This window comes from Elgaria multicarinata, chromosome 9 (assembly GCF_023053635.1).
Source record: "Elgaria multicarinata webbii isolate HBS135686 ecotype San Diego chromosome 9, rElgMul1.1.pri, whole genome shotgun sequence".
NCBI classification, from domain to species: domain Eukaryota; kingdom Metazoa; phylum Chordata; class Lepidosauria; order Squamata; family Anguidae; genus Elgaria; species Elgaria multicarinata.
The window spans coordinates 57,465,592-57,478,559 of NC_086179.1; the positions used below are offsets into that span (position 1 = coordinate 57,465,592).

At 36.5% G+C, this 12,968-nt stretch overlaps 1 protein-coding gene across 8 annotated transcripts in view; it reads right to left on the reverse strand.

Annotated features, from left to right (window-relative positions):
* The window catches only part of USP15 (ubiquitin specific peptidase 15), a 49,415-nt gene that overhangs the window by 33,889 nt on the left and 2,558 nt on the right, over positions 1–12,968 (reverse strand). For 6 of the 8 annotated variants that reach the window (XR_010025821.1, XR_010025822.1, XM_063133947.1 and 3 more), the window contains exons 2-5: positions 9,832–9,959; positions 9,001–9,131; positions 3,798–3,924; positions 1,912–2,057 (exon numbers count right to left, since the gene is read on the reverse strand). Coding sequence is in view for 6 of the 8 variants with exons in the window: in XM_063133947.1 (XP_062990017.1) it covers positions 1,912–2,057; positions 3,798–3,924; positions 9,001–9,131; positions 9,832–9,959 (532 nt within the window). In the remaining 2 variants the exon portion in view is untranslated. Of the gene's footprint in view, positions 1–1,911; positions 2,058–3,797; positions 3,925–4,402; positions 4,484–9,000; positions 9,132–9,831; positions 9,960–12,968 lie in introns of those variants that run through there. The other 2 variants (XM_063133953.1, XM_063133949.1) reach the window with 2 other exon arrangements.

The window sequence follows — 12,968 nt, forward strand, 5'->3', positions numbered from 1 at the left end:
GATGGGGAATCTATGTCTGCTGTTTTGAACAGGTCTATCAGAGGAAATATTGTTTACTTAAGCTGTTCTTTTTTGTTTGTTTTTATTTTCTTGTGTTAAACATTTTTAGATTGTTTTTATAATGTTGTATTTTTGTAATGTTGGTGTCTTTTTATGAATTGTTGTAAGCCGCCCAGAGAACTTTGGTTATGGGGCAGTATAGAAATGAAATGAAATAAAGTCTATGTTGTTCCAGAAGGCTATTTAAGCAAGAGGCTTGTGGAGAACCAGAAGCAGAAAATTCCAGATATTAGTGTGCAAGCTATTACTTTTCAGTAAATGCAATCAAAGTTTACAAGGTGTGCATCCTCTACTATAACTGAACTAAGAAGAGTCACCCTCATGCAAGTATGCAGCATATGAGAACTCCGGATATATGCAGATGTCTGCTTTTACCACCCTAGTTAAACTACTTAACTGCACAATCTAAAGACCTACAAGGTACTAAGATTTCCCACGCAATCACAAGAAGTTTAGAAGACAATCAAACAAGACACAGCAGCTTAAAAAACCCAACAAATGGTCATGGGCTACTTGTGGGTTGTTTCCCACTCAAACAAGCCATGCTGCCTGAGTTCAGACAACAAGACAAGCCACACACAGGTGGGTAATTAGGATAATAGCACCCAACACATGCCACCAATTTAAACAAGGTGGCTTGTTTCGATTGTGCAAACTGGATCAGTATCTTTAGAAGTTCTTTTCCCAGGAACTATTTTAGTTCAGGTTATCCAGTTTATAGACTACTCTGTGCTGACCTAAGTCAGCTCCCCTCCCTCATGTCCTCTTTGCCATACCCTAGCCGCTTCATAATTATCACTTGAAACATATTTAGATAGGCCTTTAATGTTCTTCTGTGGGTTAAGAAAACAAATAGTCCAAATGTATTAAGAGCAATCCTTTTCTCCTTTCTTGTTTGATAATAGTTAGCTCAGATGCACTCCTGTATTATGCTAAAGATAAAGGACATTTCAGAAATACTTCCATTTAGTAAAATCATAGTATTATTTTTTATATTTACTTAAAGCATTTCTTAGTATTATTAGGCTTTAAAAATTGAAATATTTCAGATATACTGAAATATCTCCAAGTAGTAAGAGATGGGATAAAAGCTATCATTCTTCCAGTAAATATGGAACTATATGTTTGAATCAATAAATATTAATTGAAAAAATAACTCATTGACTCCATATACAAAAAGGATTTTACTTTTTTTAAAAAATACTTTTCTTCTTATGATGACTTTGAACAGTAAAGCAATTCTGAAAAAATAAGCTTAGTTAAGACATGAAAGACAGAGGTTATGCACATTAAAAATGTATAGCAGTACATATTTACTCAAGTAGTATTCAAATACTCAATTTCAACTAATATGAAAAAAAAATCACTTGCAGATGTTATCAGATGTTATCAGATACCAGTGGGGGAGAAAAGGGAAATGCTCTTAAATGGGGTATATTCTTGAAGATATGGACAAATATAAAATGTAGTTTGCATTGTCTTAATAGGTTACAAATTGATTTTCTAAAGCTCTAGCAGTTCCAGTAATATATTCAGGGTCAGGAAATATGCAAAATTTAATGTAGAATTAAACTTTTTGGAGAGCTCAGCTTTCATTCATGTTTTAGAACTCACAGCTGCAAAGATATACTTCAAAATATATGGACAATTAATATCTGAGAAACCAAATTGATAGCTAAGTAAGAAGCCATGTAGGATATCAGCATTTCAATTTGTAACTGAATACATGCAATACTGACAGAAACTGGAACTAGATTAGTTTGCCCATTTCTAGGTCTACCACTAACATATACAACGGAAAGAGTATAAAATCTCTCAGAATATTAGGTCTGTAATCATATTATATCATACCTGTCCTTGGTACAAGCCAGCATCCTGTATGGTGCTATCTGGTTTATTCAAAGGCTCAAATGTGTTACTCATGTATTTGTTCCACAACCTGGTCTCTTTTTCATCTGGAATACTGAAGATTTTCCTTATCTCCTTTTCAATTGTGTCTATATTGACAAAAATAAAACTCTTATTTTAGGACTTTTGGTATCTTGTATACATCAATTAACAAGGATGTATGTATAATCAGCCAACAACTGGTTTTTGAATGGCCAGTATAAGTATCGCCTTACATTTCATTTACATTCTCTCTAACTTCACTGTTTACAATTTTTCCTATCTCCCAAAAGGTGTGTGTGAAATTGGCTGTGGTCCACAAACCTTTATGCTATAATACATTTTTAGACTTAAAGGTGACACAGGACTCTTTGTTATGTATTCAGCAGCAACTGATTTATATACTTACTGAGTTACAAAACATAAAAACATAAGAAGAGCCATGTTGAATCAGACCTAGAGTTCATCTAGTCCAGCATTCTGTTTCCACAGTGGCCAACCAGCTGTGATCAAGTACCCACAAGCAAGACATGAATGCAAAATCACCATCTCACCCATGTTCCCCAGCAACTGGTATACATCGGCTTACTGCCTCTGCTACCGGAGGTAGCACATAGCCATCAGGAACTAGTAGAAGTTGTAAATCTACATGCTACAATTCACTGCATTGTCTCAGAGAGTGAGCACACAACTGGCAAACTGCTCCAATTAACAAGAATATAATGCAAATACTTGTGGCAAAGAACAGTATGACTGAAGGAAGAAAGCTGTGCCTATCATCACTCAATAGGCTAGTTTGCATATAAATCAAAACTAGGAAGTTGGATTATGTATGAAAGCTTCTGCAAATCTGCAAAAAGTCTTGATCCCCTGTGCTTCCCTCTTCCTCCTGTGATAAGGCAAGAAGGAGGACTCCTGCTGTTTTTTTTCACTTCAGCAGATTCCTGGCTTGCCATTACTTAAGAACCATGGAATCCTGGTTTAAAAGCAACTCTAGTTTGCAAAACAAGCCAGCAACCTAAATCAGGATTTCCTGTTGGTTGGTTTAGCAACTGACTAGCTTCTTTGAAACCAGGATTCCTGGTACATATGAACTGGGAATTAGCTTCAAGTCATTATGTGAGCCAGACTTGCAAAAGGCTTGTGCCTGTAAATTGTGGCTTAGTGTTATGTGTCATTGGTCCAGTCCACACAATCAAATAATCCACTCTGACATCTTAAAGCCACAGTGGGTTGCAGTGCACGCCTGTGAAAAATTTTAATATTTAAGCTGTGCCACACTTGTCAGGTAGTTCAAACCTGGGGACAGCCGGTTATGCAACCCTAAAATAGGCCTTGGGTTCTGAAAAGGTTGTTTAACCCTTACATAAACCACTGTCCTCAGGTTCAGATGACACGACAAGCTGCAGCTTGAATATTCAGGTTGGCATCTGCCGGCACTGAAGCCCATCATGACTTAAATAAGCCATGACAAGCTACACTGAGCATGTGAACCCAGTCAACATCTCAAAGAACTGACTAATCATTTAAGAAACAGCAGTTAGCATCATTAGGCTAACATCTTCTCATTTATGTAGTAGAATCTGAAGTTAGCCAGTTTTCTCAGACTATGGCCAAATAAAAAATATCATTATACATAGGAGAAAGTATTACATACACTACATTACACTTAAATTTGTTTTTATTCCACCCCAAATTATAGTATTAGGGGGAGTTTTAAACAGGAGTTTCACTTACAAATGCAATAAATATTGTAACGGTGCCATAAAACTTGTTTTATAAATACAACTATAACCAAATACATGTTTTGAAAGCTACTAAATGTATAAACTACACAACAATGGGCATACCTATTGTGTCAGCTTTACTAAATCTTCGTGTTACTACATTGTTCATATTTCCATTTTCACATAATTTTAATTCTGTCAAATATACTTCTACTTTGCAGTGCTTGACAAACATTCCCTGTTCAACTACCTGGAAAATAAACAAATCAAAATGGTTATTTTAGTAGAATATATTAATCTACATTAGTTTTGTATAAATGCCTAATACAAATCTTCAACAATTTAGATACTTAACTCTTATCTTACAGTTTAATGTTTTATAAGATTAAGAATTCTAATGATGAGTTCAAAGTTCACGGAATTTAGATCATGATCAAACAGTTTTTCCAGGTTTAAAAACCTGTTTATAATTATCAAGACATCTACTGTTTTTTTTTTTTTTAAAAAAATTAATTACCAGTAACCCCAATAGCAATATAGGGTACAATGAAAAATAAAAATAAGCAGTATACACCCGGCACCAATTACTTTATTGGTTAACTGATTTTTCTGGTAATGTACATATTGTCAGCTTTAATACAGGAAAATAATTTAATTTGTTCTTTGTCATAAATTACCAACAATTAACAAAACTTGCAAATTTAAGTAAGCAGAATATTCACAATCACCTCTTATATACTTCCATCTGATCTTCTATGCTGTAACTGCATAAGTCAGCCATGTAGACTGTCCTGAAAATAGCCATCAGCCTGATATGTGATACATCAGACAAATATGGTAAAGAAGGAGGTACCAAATAACTGCTAGAAGTCATATGCTACAGCAAAAGAGTTAACAAAAACTCACTAAAGGGGAAGGGCATATTAAAAAACATTTTCTAGATATTTAATAGCCTGCCTTGGACTTTTTCAGGGAAACTGAACTTAAACGTATAAAACTTGTATATGCAAGAATAGCTGTATGCACTTCTAGAGCCGCACTTTCAGTATAGCCAAGTTGAAGAGCAATACTATCCTTTAGTACTATAAAACTGAGTTACTCCTGTTGCTAAGGTTACAATCAGGGCTGTGTGTATGGCAGGATTCCAAAGAAGCACAGAAAAACTGAGAAATGATGTTGCCCTCAAATTTCATTATCCTACAAATCTCAGCTGTCATTTATTAAAAGGAAAGAGAAGCAAATTCCATTTCTACTCATTTATTTTAGGACTTTATACACCACCTTTCAACAAGTTTCCAGGGCAGATTACAAAAAAAATATGATTTATAAGTAAAAACAATTATACTACCCATTGTAGTTACAAAACTATGACTGTAAATGTGTGGGAAATATACAGTGGAGTCTCAGAAGCCAGAGGATTTGATTAATAAGATTGCCATTGCACGTAGTACAAGGCTTCAGTGGTCTGCAAGTTCTCCAATTGTGCAAAGTAGTAAATATTGTACAATTCCCTTGCCAGAAGTCATGCAAAGCTGCTAAATTTAGATATACATTATAAAACATAAATTTTGTCACAACTGTATTACTTTTGTACATAAAGTTTTTATTTAATATAGATATACACAGCCTTGTTTACAGTTATTTAGGCTGGTTATAAAAGGTGCTAAGATTTAGCATGATTATTCCTGCCCCCATATACTTAATGATCTATGTAAGACTCTGGGCAATATCTTATTTGGCACTAGCGCGAACGTAAATTAAGTTGCGCTAGTGCAAGCTACCTCTAAGAACCACAGCATTAACCCTATTGGCGTTGCACTAGAGGCAGCTTATGCTGGCACAACACAAATTACATTAGCACTGGTGTTGAATAGGATACTTCCCTCTGTATTAACATTATCAAGTAATTGGCATGTTTTCATTAATTAACTTTAATTTTTCAAATGCTTTGCAACAAAAGAACCTTTCTTGATTCAAGAACTCAGATATGTACATGAGCTCTGAATTACAACTTCTCTACCAATTTTAACAAGAGAAAATATTCAGTATCATTAAAGTTTTCTGACAAATTAGAGTATCACGCAGTGAATGTTTCAGAGAAAAAGATAAAATTTGCCTATGACAAGAAATAGTAAGAATATGTTTTGTTAACTGCAGTTACATAAAGGCACATGTGGTCAAATACTACACCAGTAACTAATATATCTAATCGAAAAAATAGCAGAATGCCCGTTTGGTACAAGGTGAGTTTTTGACAGCATTATCAACTCCTGAATGCAATTAGCCACTGCATAAGCCATGTTCCAGGACACAAGTGAGTTTCCATTCTTCCTTAAATAGCAATTGGTTAATTTAAGACAGACACAACCCCCTTCTCAGCTCCCAATACAAAGCTCTATTTAAAACTTTCTTGAGTTCTGGAGGTTATTTCTTTGAAACATAGAGCTATGAGTTATAAATATGCCATGCAGCTCTGTGCTACACAGAGTTGCATTACAAAAGCTGTAGGCAGGATTTTTTCAACTGGAGTTTTAAATCTGGAAGATCATGCTGAAGTAAGAGAGCCTCGTGCCCATCAGTGAGGCTGCAAAGTGCAGCTGCATTCTTCCTTCTTTCCAGTTTACAGCTGGAGTACTAGTTGGAAGGAAGTCCTATTAAACTGAACAGAACTGTCTTCCAAGTAAAAATACATTGATTGAGCTTCAAGTCTGAATGGAAGACAACCCCACATACAGCTTTCATAATGTAGAGCTGCATAGGAAAACAAACAGCCACCATGAATGCAGCAGTGTGGCCACTGGTTGTTCTGGCTCTCTTACTGTACATTTTCTAGAAGTTGAAGGAAAGAGAAACATCACTGGGAAGGAGTGGAGGGAACTGATGGCATGCAAGAAGATTCAGTGCCCAGGAGGATATCAAGCAAACAGCGCAAGATGTGGGTGGCACTCCCTACTCACATACTTTTGTTTATAGGACTGGGTTACCTTTGCTATGCTTCTCAAACTGATGGTTCATGATGAAGGATGTCAAGCAACAATCTTGTAACTAACGCAGAGTTCACCAGCACCTGCGTTAAGTATGGGTTTTCAGTGACATCCAGGAAACTCAGAAAACCTGGGAGGTAAGGAGCGGAGGGCTTATCCCAGCCAATGGACAAGCCAATTTCTATTACTTTATTTAGCATTTCCTTTTCTGCCTTGCATTTCCCTTATGTTTTAACTTCAGTATAATGGCTTTTTCAGCTGGATGAGCAGTCTCAAGCAGTTTAGCATTTTTAACTGAAAGGCTAGCCTTTGAGGCTGACTTTGTACACTGCATTTTCTCAAGATTTCTGAGGCAAAGATAGACAAAATTCCCCATTTCCCCTCACTCTGTCAGGACTTTTGTTGCATTGGGCCCAAGTCATCTTTCTTTTACTATTCATTTACATAAGTGAGGTACTGTTGGGGAGGGGAAGTTAAATCATAATTTATGGAGGAGATTTTAAATTAGGATTTCAAATGGGAAGTAAAATTAGATATTTAAGTAGTAGACACCAATACACAAATCTGAGGTAGTCTTTCCCATAAAACAGAAGCACAGATATAATAGTTAAGCTTAATGTTTCTGGCACAGTAAAGCAATATGATTTGAACATGAAGTATATATGGTTTCATCACAGGAGGAATGAACTGTATAAAAGATTTCAAATGTAGAAAAATATTTTTTCTCAGACAGCAACATTTAAACAAATCCCTCTGTGAAATACAGTTATTTTGATAGGCAGAAAAAGAAACTATTTGAACTGGATTTGTAAACTACAGTTCATGCTAAATATGGTTTGGCATGGTGTCTAAATGGAGAAGCCATAGCTATAGCCGTTACTCCACTGGCAGAACTACTACACCAGAGAAAATGATGATGCTGATTGCTGAGAAAACAGAAAACAAAAGCAAAAAAGCAACTCTAAATCAGTGTCTTCATTTTATGAGTTTGAAAGCTTAAGCTATGGTTTGGTATGATGTCTGACCTGAACCTATATCCACCATGTAAAATTGAAGAAGTCTAGGAATGTGTGAGCTTGATTAATCAGACTATTTCACAGGATTAATTTTTATCTACAGCAGTTTACAATAAAAAATTAAAAGAAAACATTGGTTTAAGTACTAATTTTTAAAGCATACATTTCTTAAGCAACTATTTGGTTTAGAAAGAGGAAGCTCAATAGCATTCCTTCTGTGAATTTGTTTTGATACAGGCATGGGGAGCTATCCCAATACACATATTTCCTTGTGGGTGTATAGTAAGGAAGTGCATGTGACATGGAAGAGGATATGAGGAAGGAAAGGGTAAGTGTGTTCAATACAGCCTAATAATTCTCATTGAATGAAATGCATTACCTGTAAAATGCACACAGTATGCATTCTTGCTATTAGCATAAAGTGCAACTGCAGAGTTAAGGCATGTCATTAGAAGAAATTTAAACAATGAAATGCAAATTAAGAAATCCATGTGATTATCAATGCTGTAGTGAGATAGTAATCACTACAAACTTGAAATAATATTTATCCGATGTAATATTACCTACAATGATGTGATTCAGACCTAACACCAATTAATGGATTAATCAGCACCATGTGCATTGATGGTGCTATATAAATAAATAATAATAATAATAATCATCATCATCATCAACCCAGGAATCAGTGTGGCCGTATGGGAGTGAGCAAGTGCCTGCCACTTCTGCTTGGAATCAGCTTCAATCCATTCTTGGGTTGTTATCTCTCGTTCAAACCTGGCACTCTGGCTTGTTTAGGGTTAAATATCCCAGAGTTTTAACCCAATAACAAAACTCTAGGTTCGCAAGGCAACAACCCAGGAACAGGGCACTATTTCAGAAAGTGGAAGAGGGCAAGAATCAGCTCACTTGCTCACACAAACAACTCACTGTTTTGGGTTAGAACTTGCTTTGTTATAACAAAACAAGAACAAATTTCAATCCCACATGCAGAAGCCTATCAGGAAGAGATAACTATTATTTTATGATAAACCAACCTAGAAATAAGCTGCATTAGGTTGATAAAATAACTGAAAATAAGGTTCAAAAAGTACTTGTATCATGTTTTATTTTCATACTAAAAAAAAAAATGAACCAAGTCATTAATATTCAATAACAAAAATTAATGCCAGCTCTCAGTACTGGCATGGTTAACTTCCTAGGACTAGTTAACCTGCACAACCTGATATGGACACATACAAATTGCTCCTACTCTTTTGACTGGGTGTATTGTATACAGGGCATTTTCAAGTACAGTTTGTAAATTTCAGTGTTCGCTATAAAAAGTACCTTGCGTGCAATTGGTTCTTGGACTTCCATAAGCGTATACCAGCTAACTAGTTTGTTCCATCCTTCAGTTGGTAAAAGAATGTAGTCCAGCTCATCAATGAGATGCTCCTTAAGAGACTGACAATCCCCATCTACAAGAAAATGTTTTCATATTCAATTAGAAGCCTCAGCTTTACAGTATTTGAATACACTATAGTACACTAGAATGTAACAGATAACAAGTGATCAAGTTTGAAAAAACTGAAATATCTTTATACACTACAATATTCACTGATAGAGGTAAACAAATTTCTGCACTATCTTCTCTCTCTCTGAAAATGTAATTTATAACAAGAGTTTCTTGGCAATTTACTACCGTCGATGTAAGCACTGAACCACAGTATGTGGAACCCAAAAGGAAGCTAGTTATCTTAGATGCTAATATTTCAACCATAACCATTACTGTATTTTTTAAAAAAATTCATAAACTTTTAAATACTGTTTTCATCATATATATTAAAGTTAGTACTGTTATGTATTAAGCTTTTCCAAAGTATGAAAAGGCAAGGCAATGCCACCACAAAAAAAAGGCAGGACATTCCCCCCTTCCCTTTTGGCACCAAAGACACTCTTTAAGGTAGACTTGGAAACCACCATTAAGTAGCTTCACCTAAAAAAATCTGTTCTAACAGTCTTTCATCCAGAATTTAATTTTCAGGAATTAGGACAGTAGAGGTACATAAATTCTGGAACCTCTGATTGACAGAGCGAGGTAATAGCTATATCTATGGTATATCTATGGTATTGACCCACATCAGTATCTTACTTTTCTAGACAATAGTAATAGATTACCTTTGAGAAGTCCAGAATTGTCAATAGGACCAGGATAAACATTCTGATCTCCCATCTGATATTTGTCCCAGCTGTCAAATCCAACATATTTTTTCCACTGTTTGAACCAGCGGCTATCTACTAAATACCTTTAAAAGAAGGGGAGAAATTCTATTCGAAACAGATAAAATCTCAAAAACGTAGGATATGATACATTTGGATTGGCTAGGAGTACTGACTAAATGACAGTTCACGCCATTATGTTAATCTAATTAAGTTCCAAATTGTGCCACTCAAGGTGACAGAAGACAATTTTCCAAAATGAAACATCTAGACTACAAATCTATACACATTTACATAGGAGTAAGTTCCACTGAATTCAATGCAACCTACTTCTAAGTGGATATGCATAGGAGTGTAATGCAAGTGTATAAAATGCTTTGATACACAGTGGGAAAGCGTGATTTGCAGTTGCTTCCTGACACAAACTTATATGGTAAAATGGACCCTTCTACATCCATCACATTCTATGATGTTTTTAAAATAAATGCAGTACTTTTATGTAGGAAAATCCAATTTGTAGGCATCATTCTAAACTCTTATCAATTGGTTCAATCCTTACATGTTTGAAGTTGCAGAATTACCTATGATCAATTCAGATATAAGTTGTCAAGCCAAATATGTTAGGCAAAAATAAAGTGAACTATAATCATAAGGTGGAATCCAACTTGTTTTCCTGTTTTTCAGTTTCCAAAGCATATTTGTGGAAGGGTAGGGGGCTGCAGAGAGAAAGGGGGATAGCTAAAAATTGCCCCTTATTCTGTTAAAAGAAGCCTTCCACTGAAGGAGGGAAGCTAGCTGGATTCTGTCCTTACTTACTAATATGCTTCAGCATATATGCTGTTCAAACAGAATTATGCCTGGCTGCTATATCTGCATGATCTGAGGTCCTCTCGTGCCTAAAGATTCTCCCCTACAAAGGCTTACACACTCCCCCTCCCCGCAACCAGATTTTACTTCTGGTTCCTGAGCCCAGCTGGAGTAAAAATATTCAAAAAGGCATAAAGGGGCACTTCTAGTAAAGAATTGATGGTGGAAAAGGGGTTAAGTATCTTTTTCATGCCTATCCAGCTTTAGTGTTACAAATGGAACACTGGATCAAGAACCCAGTATCCCTCTTTTAACATGTAGCTCAAATTTGCACATAATTTTACTTATTTCAAACCTAACAGCATTTTAGTTTCCACATATCATCTCTGTCATTATTTGTACCCAATATAACTTAAAATCACTTATAATGCTGACAACCTAGAATAACCTTTCAAGTACACCCCAATGGCTTCCACCTATTTAGCAAGATTCCTGGCTTTTATTTCGACACTAGCCCACCATGATACAATACAAACTCCTTTTGAAACCTTTACCTGCAGCCCACCCACAAAATGTGCTCTTGGGTCCTCCCCTGAGCCTTCCAGTACTGAATTGGGGGGTGAGTGGAGGGGAGGGAATCACTGCCCTTGTTCTGCTGATAGAAACCATTCTGTTAGGAGGATAAATTAAATGGATCTCCCCACCCCAATATATCAAAAGCACCTCAACCTGCAGAAAATCTTCTGGGCTTCGACTAATGACTTTTTAACAACTGAGCCATATTAAAAGCAACTATGTTACCCCAAACACATCTATTTTTCTGGCCAGATATACAGTACCTCCTTGGGAAAGTGGCAGTGGAATACTAGAAGACAGTCAGCCAATACATACACTTATATGTTGGGGAGTGCACATCTACTGTACATGGGCCTGACTTTGAAAAGTGTTCCGAACCAGATGAAGTTTCTGATCAGTGTTTAGGTTATTGACACGATAATTCTGTTATCTTGCCATAGCTTAAAGATCTATATGGTTGCCATTTTGTTTCCAAGCACAGCTGGAAATGCTCACATTGTCCTATAAAATCCTAAATAATTTCATTTCATTTATTATATTTCTAAACTGACTGACAGCAAAGTTCTCTGGGTGGTTCATTAAAAAATATTAAAATACATTACACAAAGTACAAAAACCATTTACATAAAAACAAACAGCACGCACACACAGACAGCATATATCTAAAAACAATTTTTAAATCCTTAGTCAAAGACAATCCAGGACCTCATTAAAAACTCATTATATGCTGCCAAATGCCAGAAAAGAGGACAGTTTTAACATGGCTGTTAAAAAATAACAATGTTGGCCCCAAGCAAGCCTGGTCAAGGAGGTCATTCCAAATTGGGGGGACATCACCAAGAAGGCCCTCTCCCTTGTTGCCTCCTTCCAAGCCTCCCTCAGAGGAGACATCCAGGGAAGGGCCTTGGATGCTGAGTGTAGTGTACAGGTTGGCTCATGCTGGAAGAAGCTCTCCATCAGGTTTTATGGTCCCAAGTCATGTAAGGCTTTATAGATAGAAGCCATCACCTTGAATTGGGCTCGGAAACGTACAGGCAGCCAGTGCAGGCGGGCCAGAATCAGTGCTATATGTTCAGGCCTGTACATACACACAGGGAGGTTAAAAAGTACACAAGAAAGAACAGATGAGGAGAAGTGCAGTGTAGTGAGTTTGCATGCAGTAAACACATGTTCAAATCCCCACTCAGCCATAAAAATTTGCCGGCAGCCCTGGACCTCTTATTATCTCTTAGTCTACCCTGTTTCTCAGGGTTGCTGTAAGGATAAAATGGGATACATATGTATGATAGTCTCAGTTCTCTGAAGGAAAGGAAGGACACACATAACAAATTATAAACAGAACTAATTACCTGCTTATATTGTTGGGCAGATCATAATTTGTAAAGAATATTGGCCAGCATCCAACACTGCCCCTGCATTAGTGGGACCCACTGCTAATGCAAGGGGAAGCTAGCAGATCCTGGAAGAACTGGAAGCAAGCAGAAATGCTATTTTCCAGTATGGGGCAGGTTAGCAGGGCTTGCAGAAGAGAGCTTCATTGACCTATCCCATTCCAGAAACGAGGGTTTCCACTCATTACAAGGATTGCTTTAGGAAGTGCCACCTTCCTGTTGTGCATGCACTGGGTCCCCCAAGAGCAACAGAATAAGCAGAGGTGCAGCAGCTTATTGCATACTACATAATGTTGCAACTCATCCTTCAAGGAACCCTTT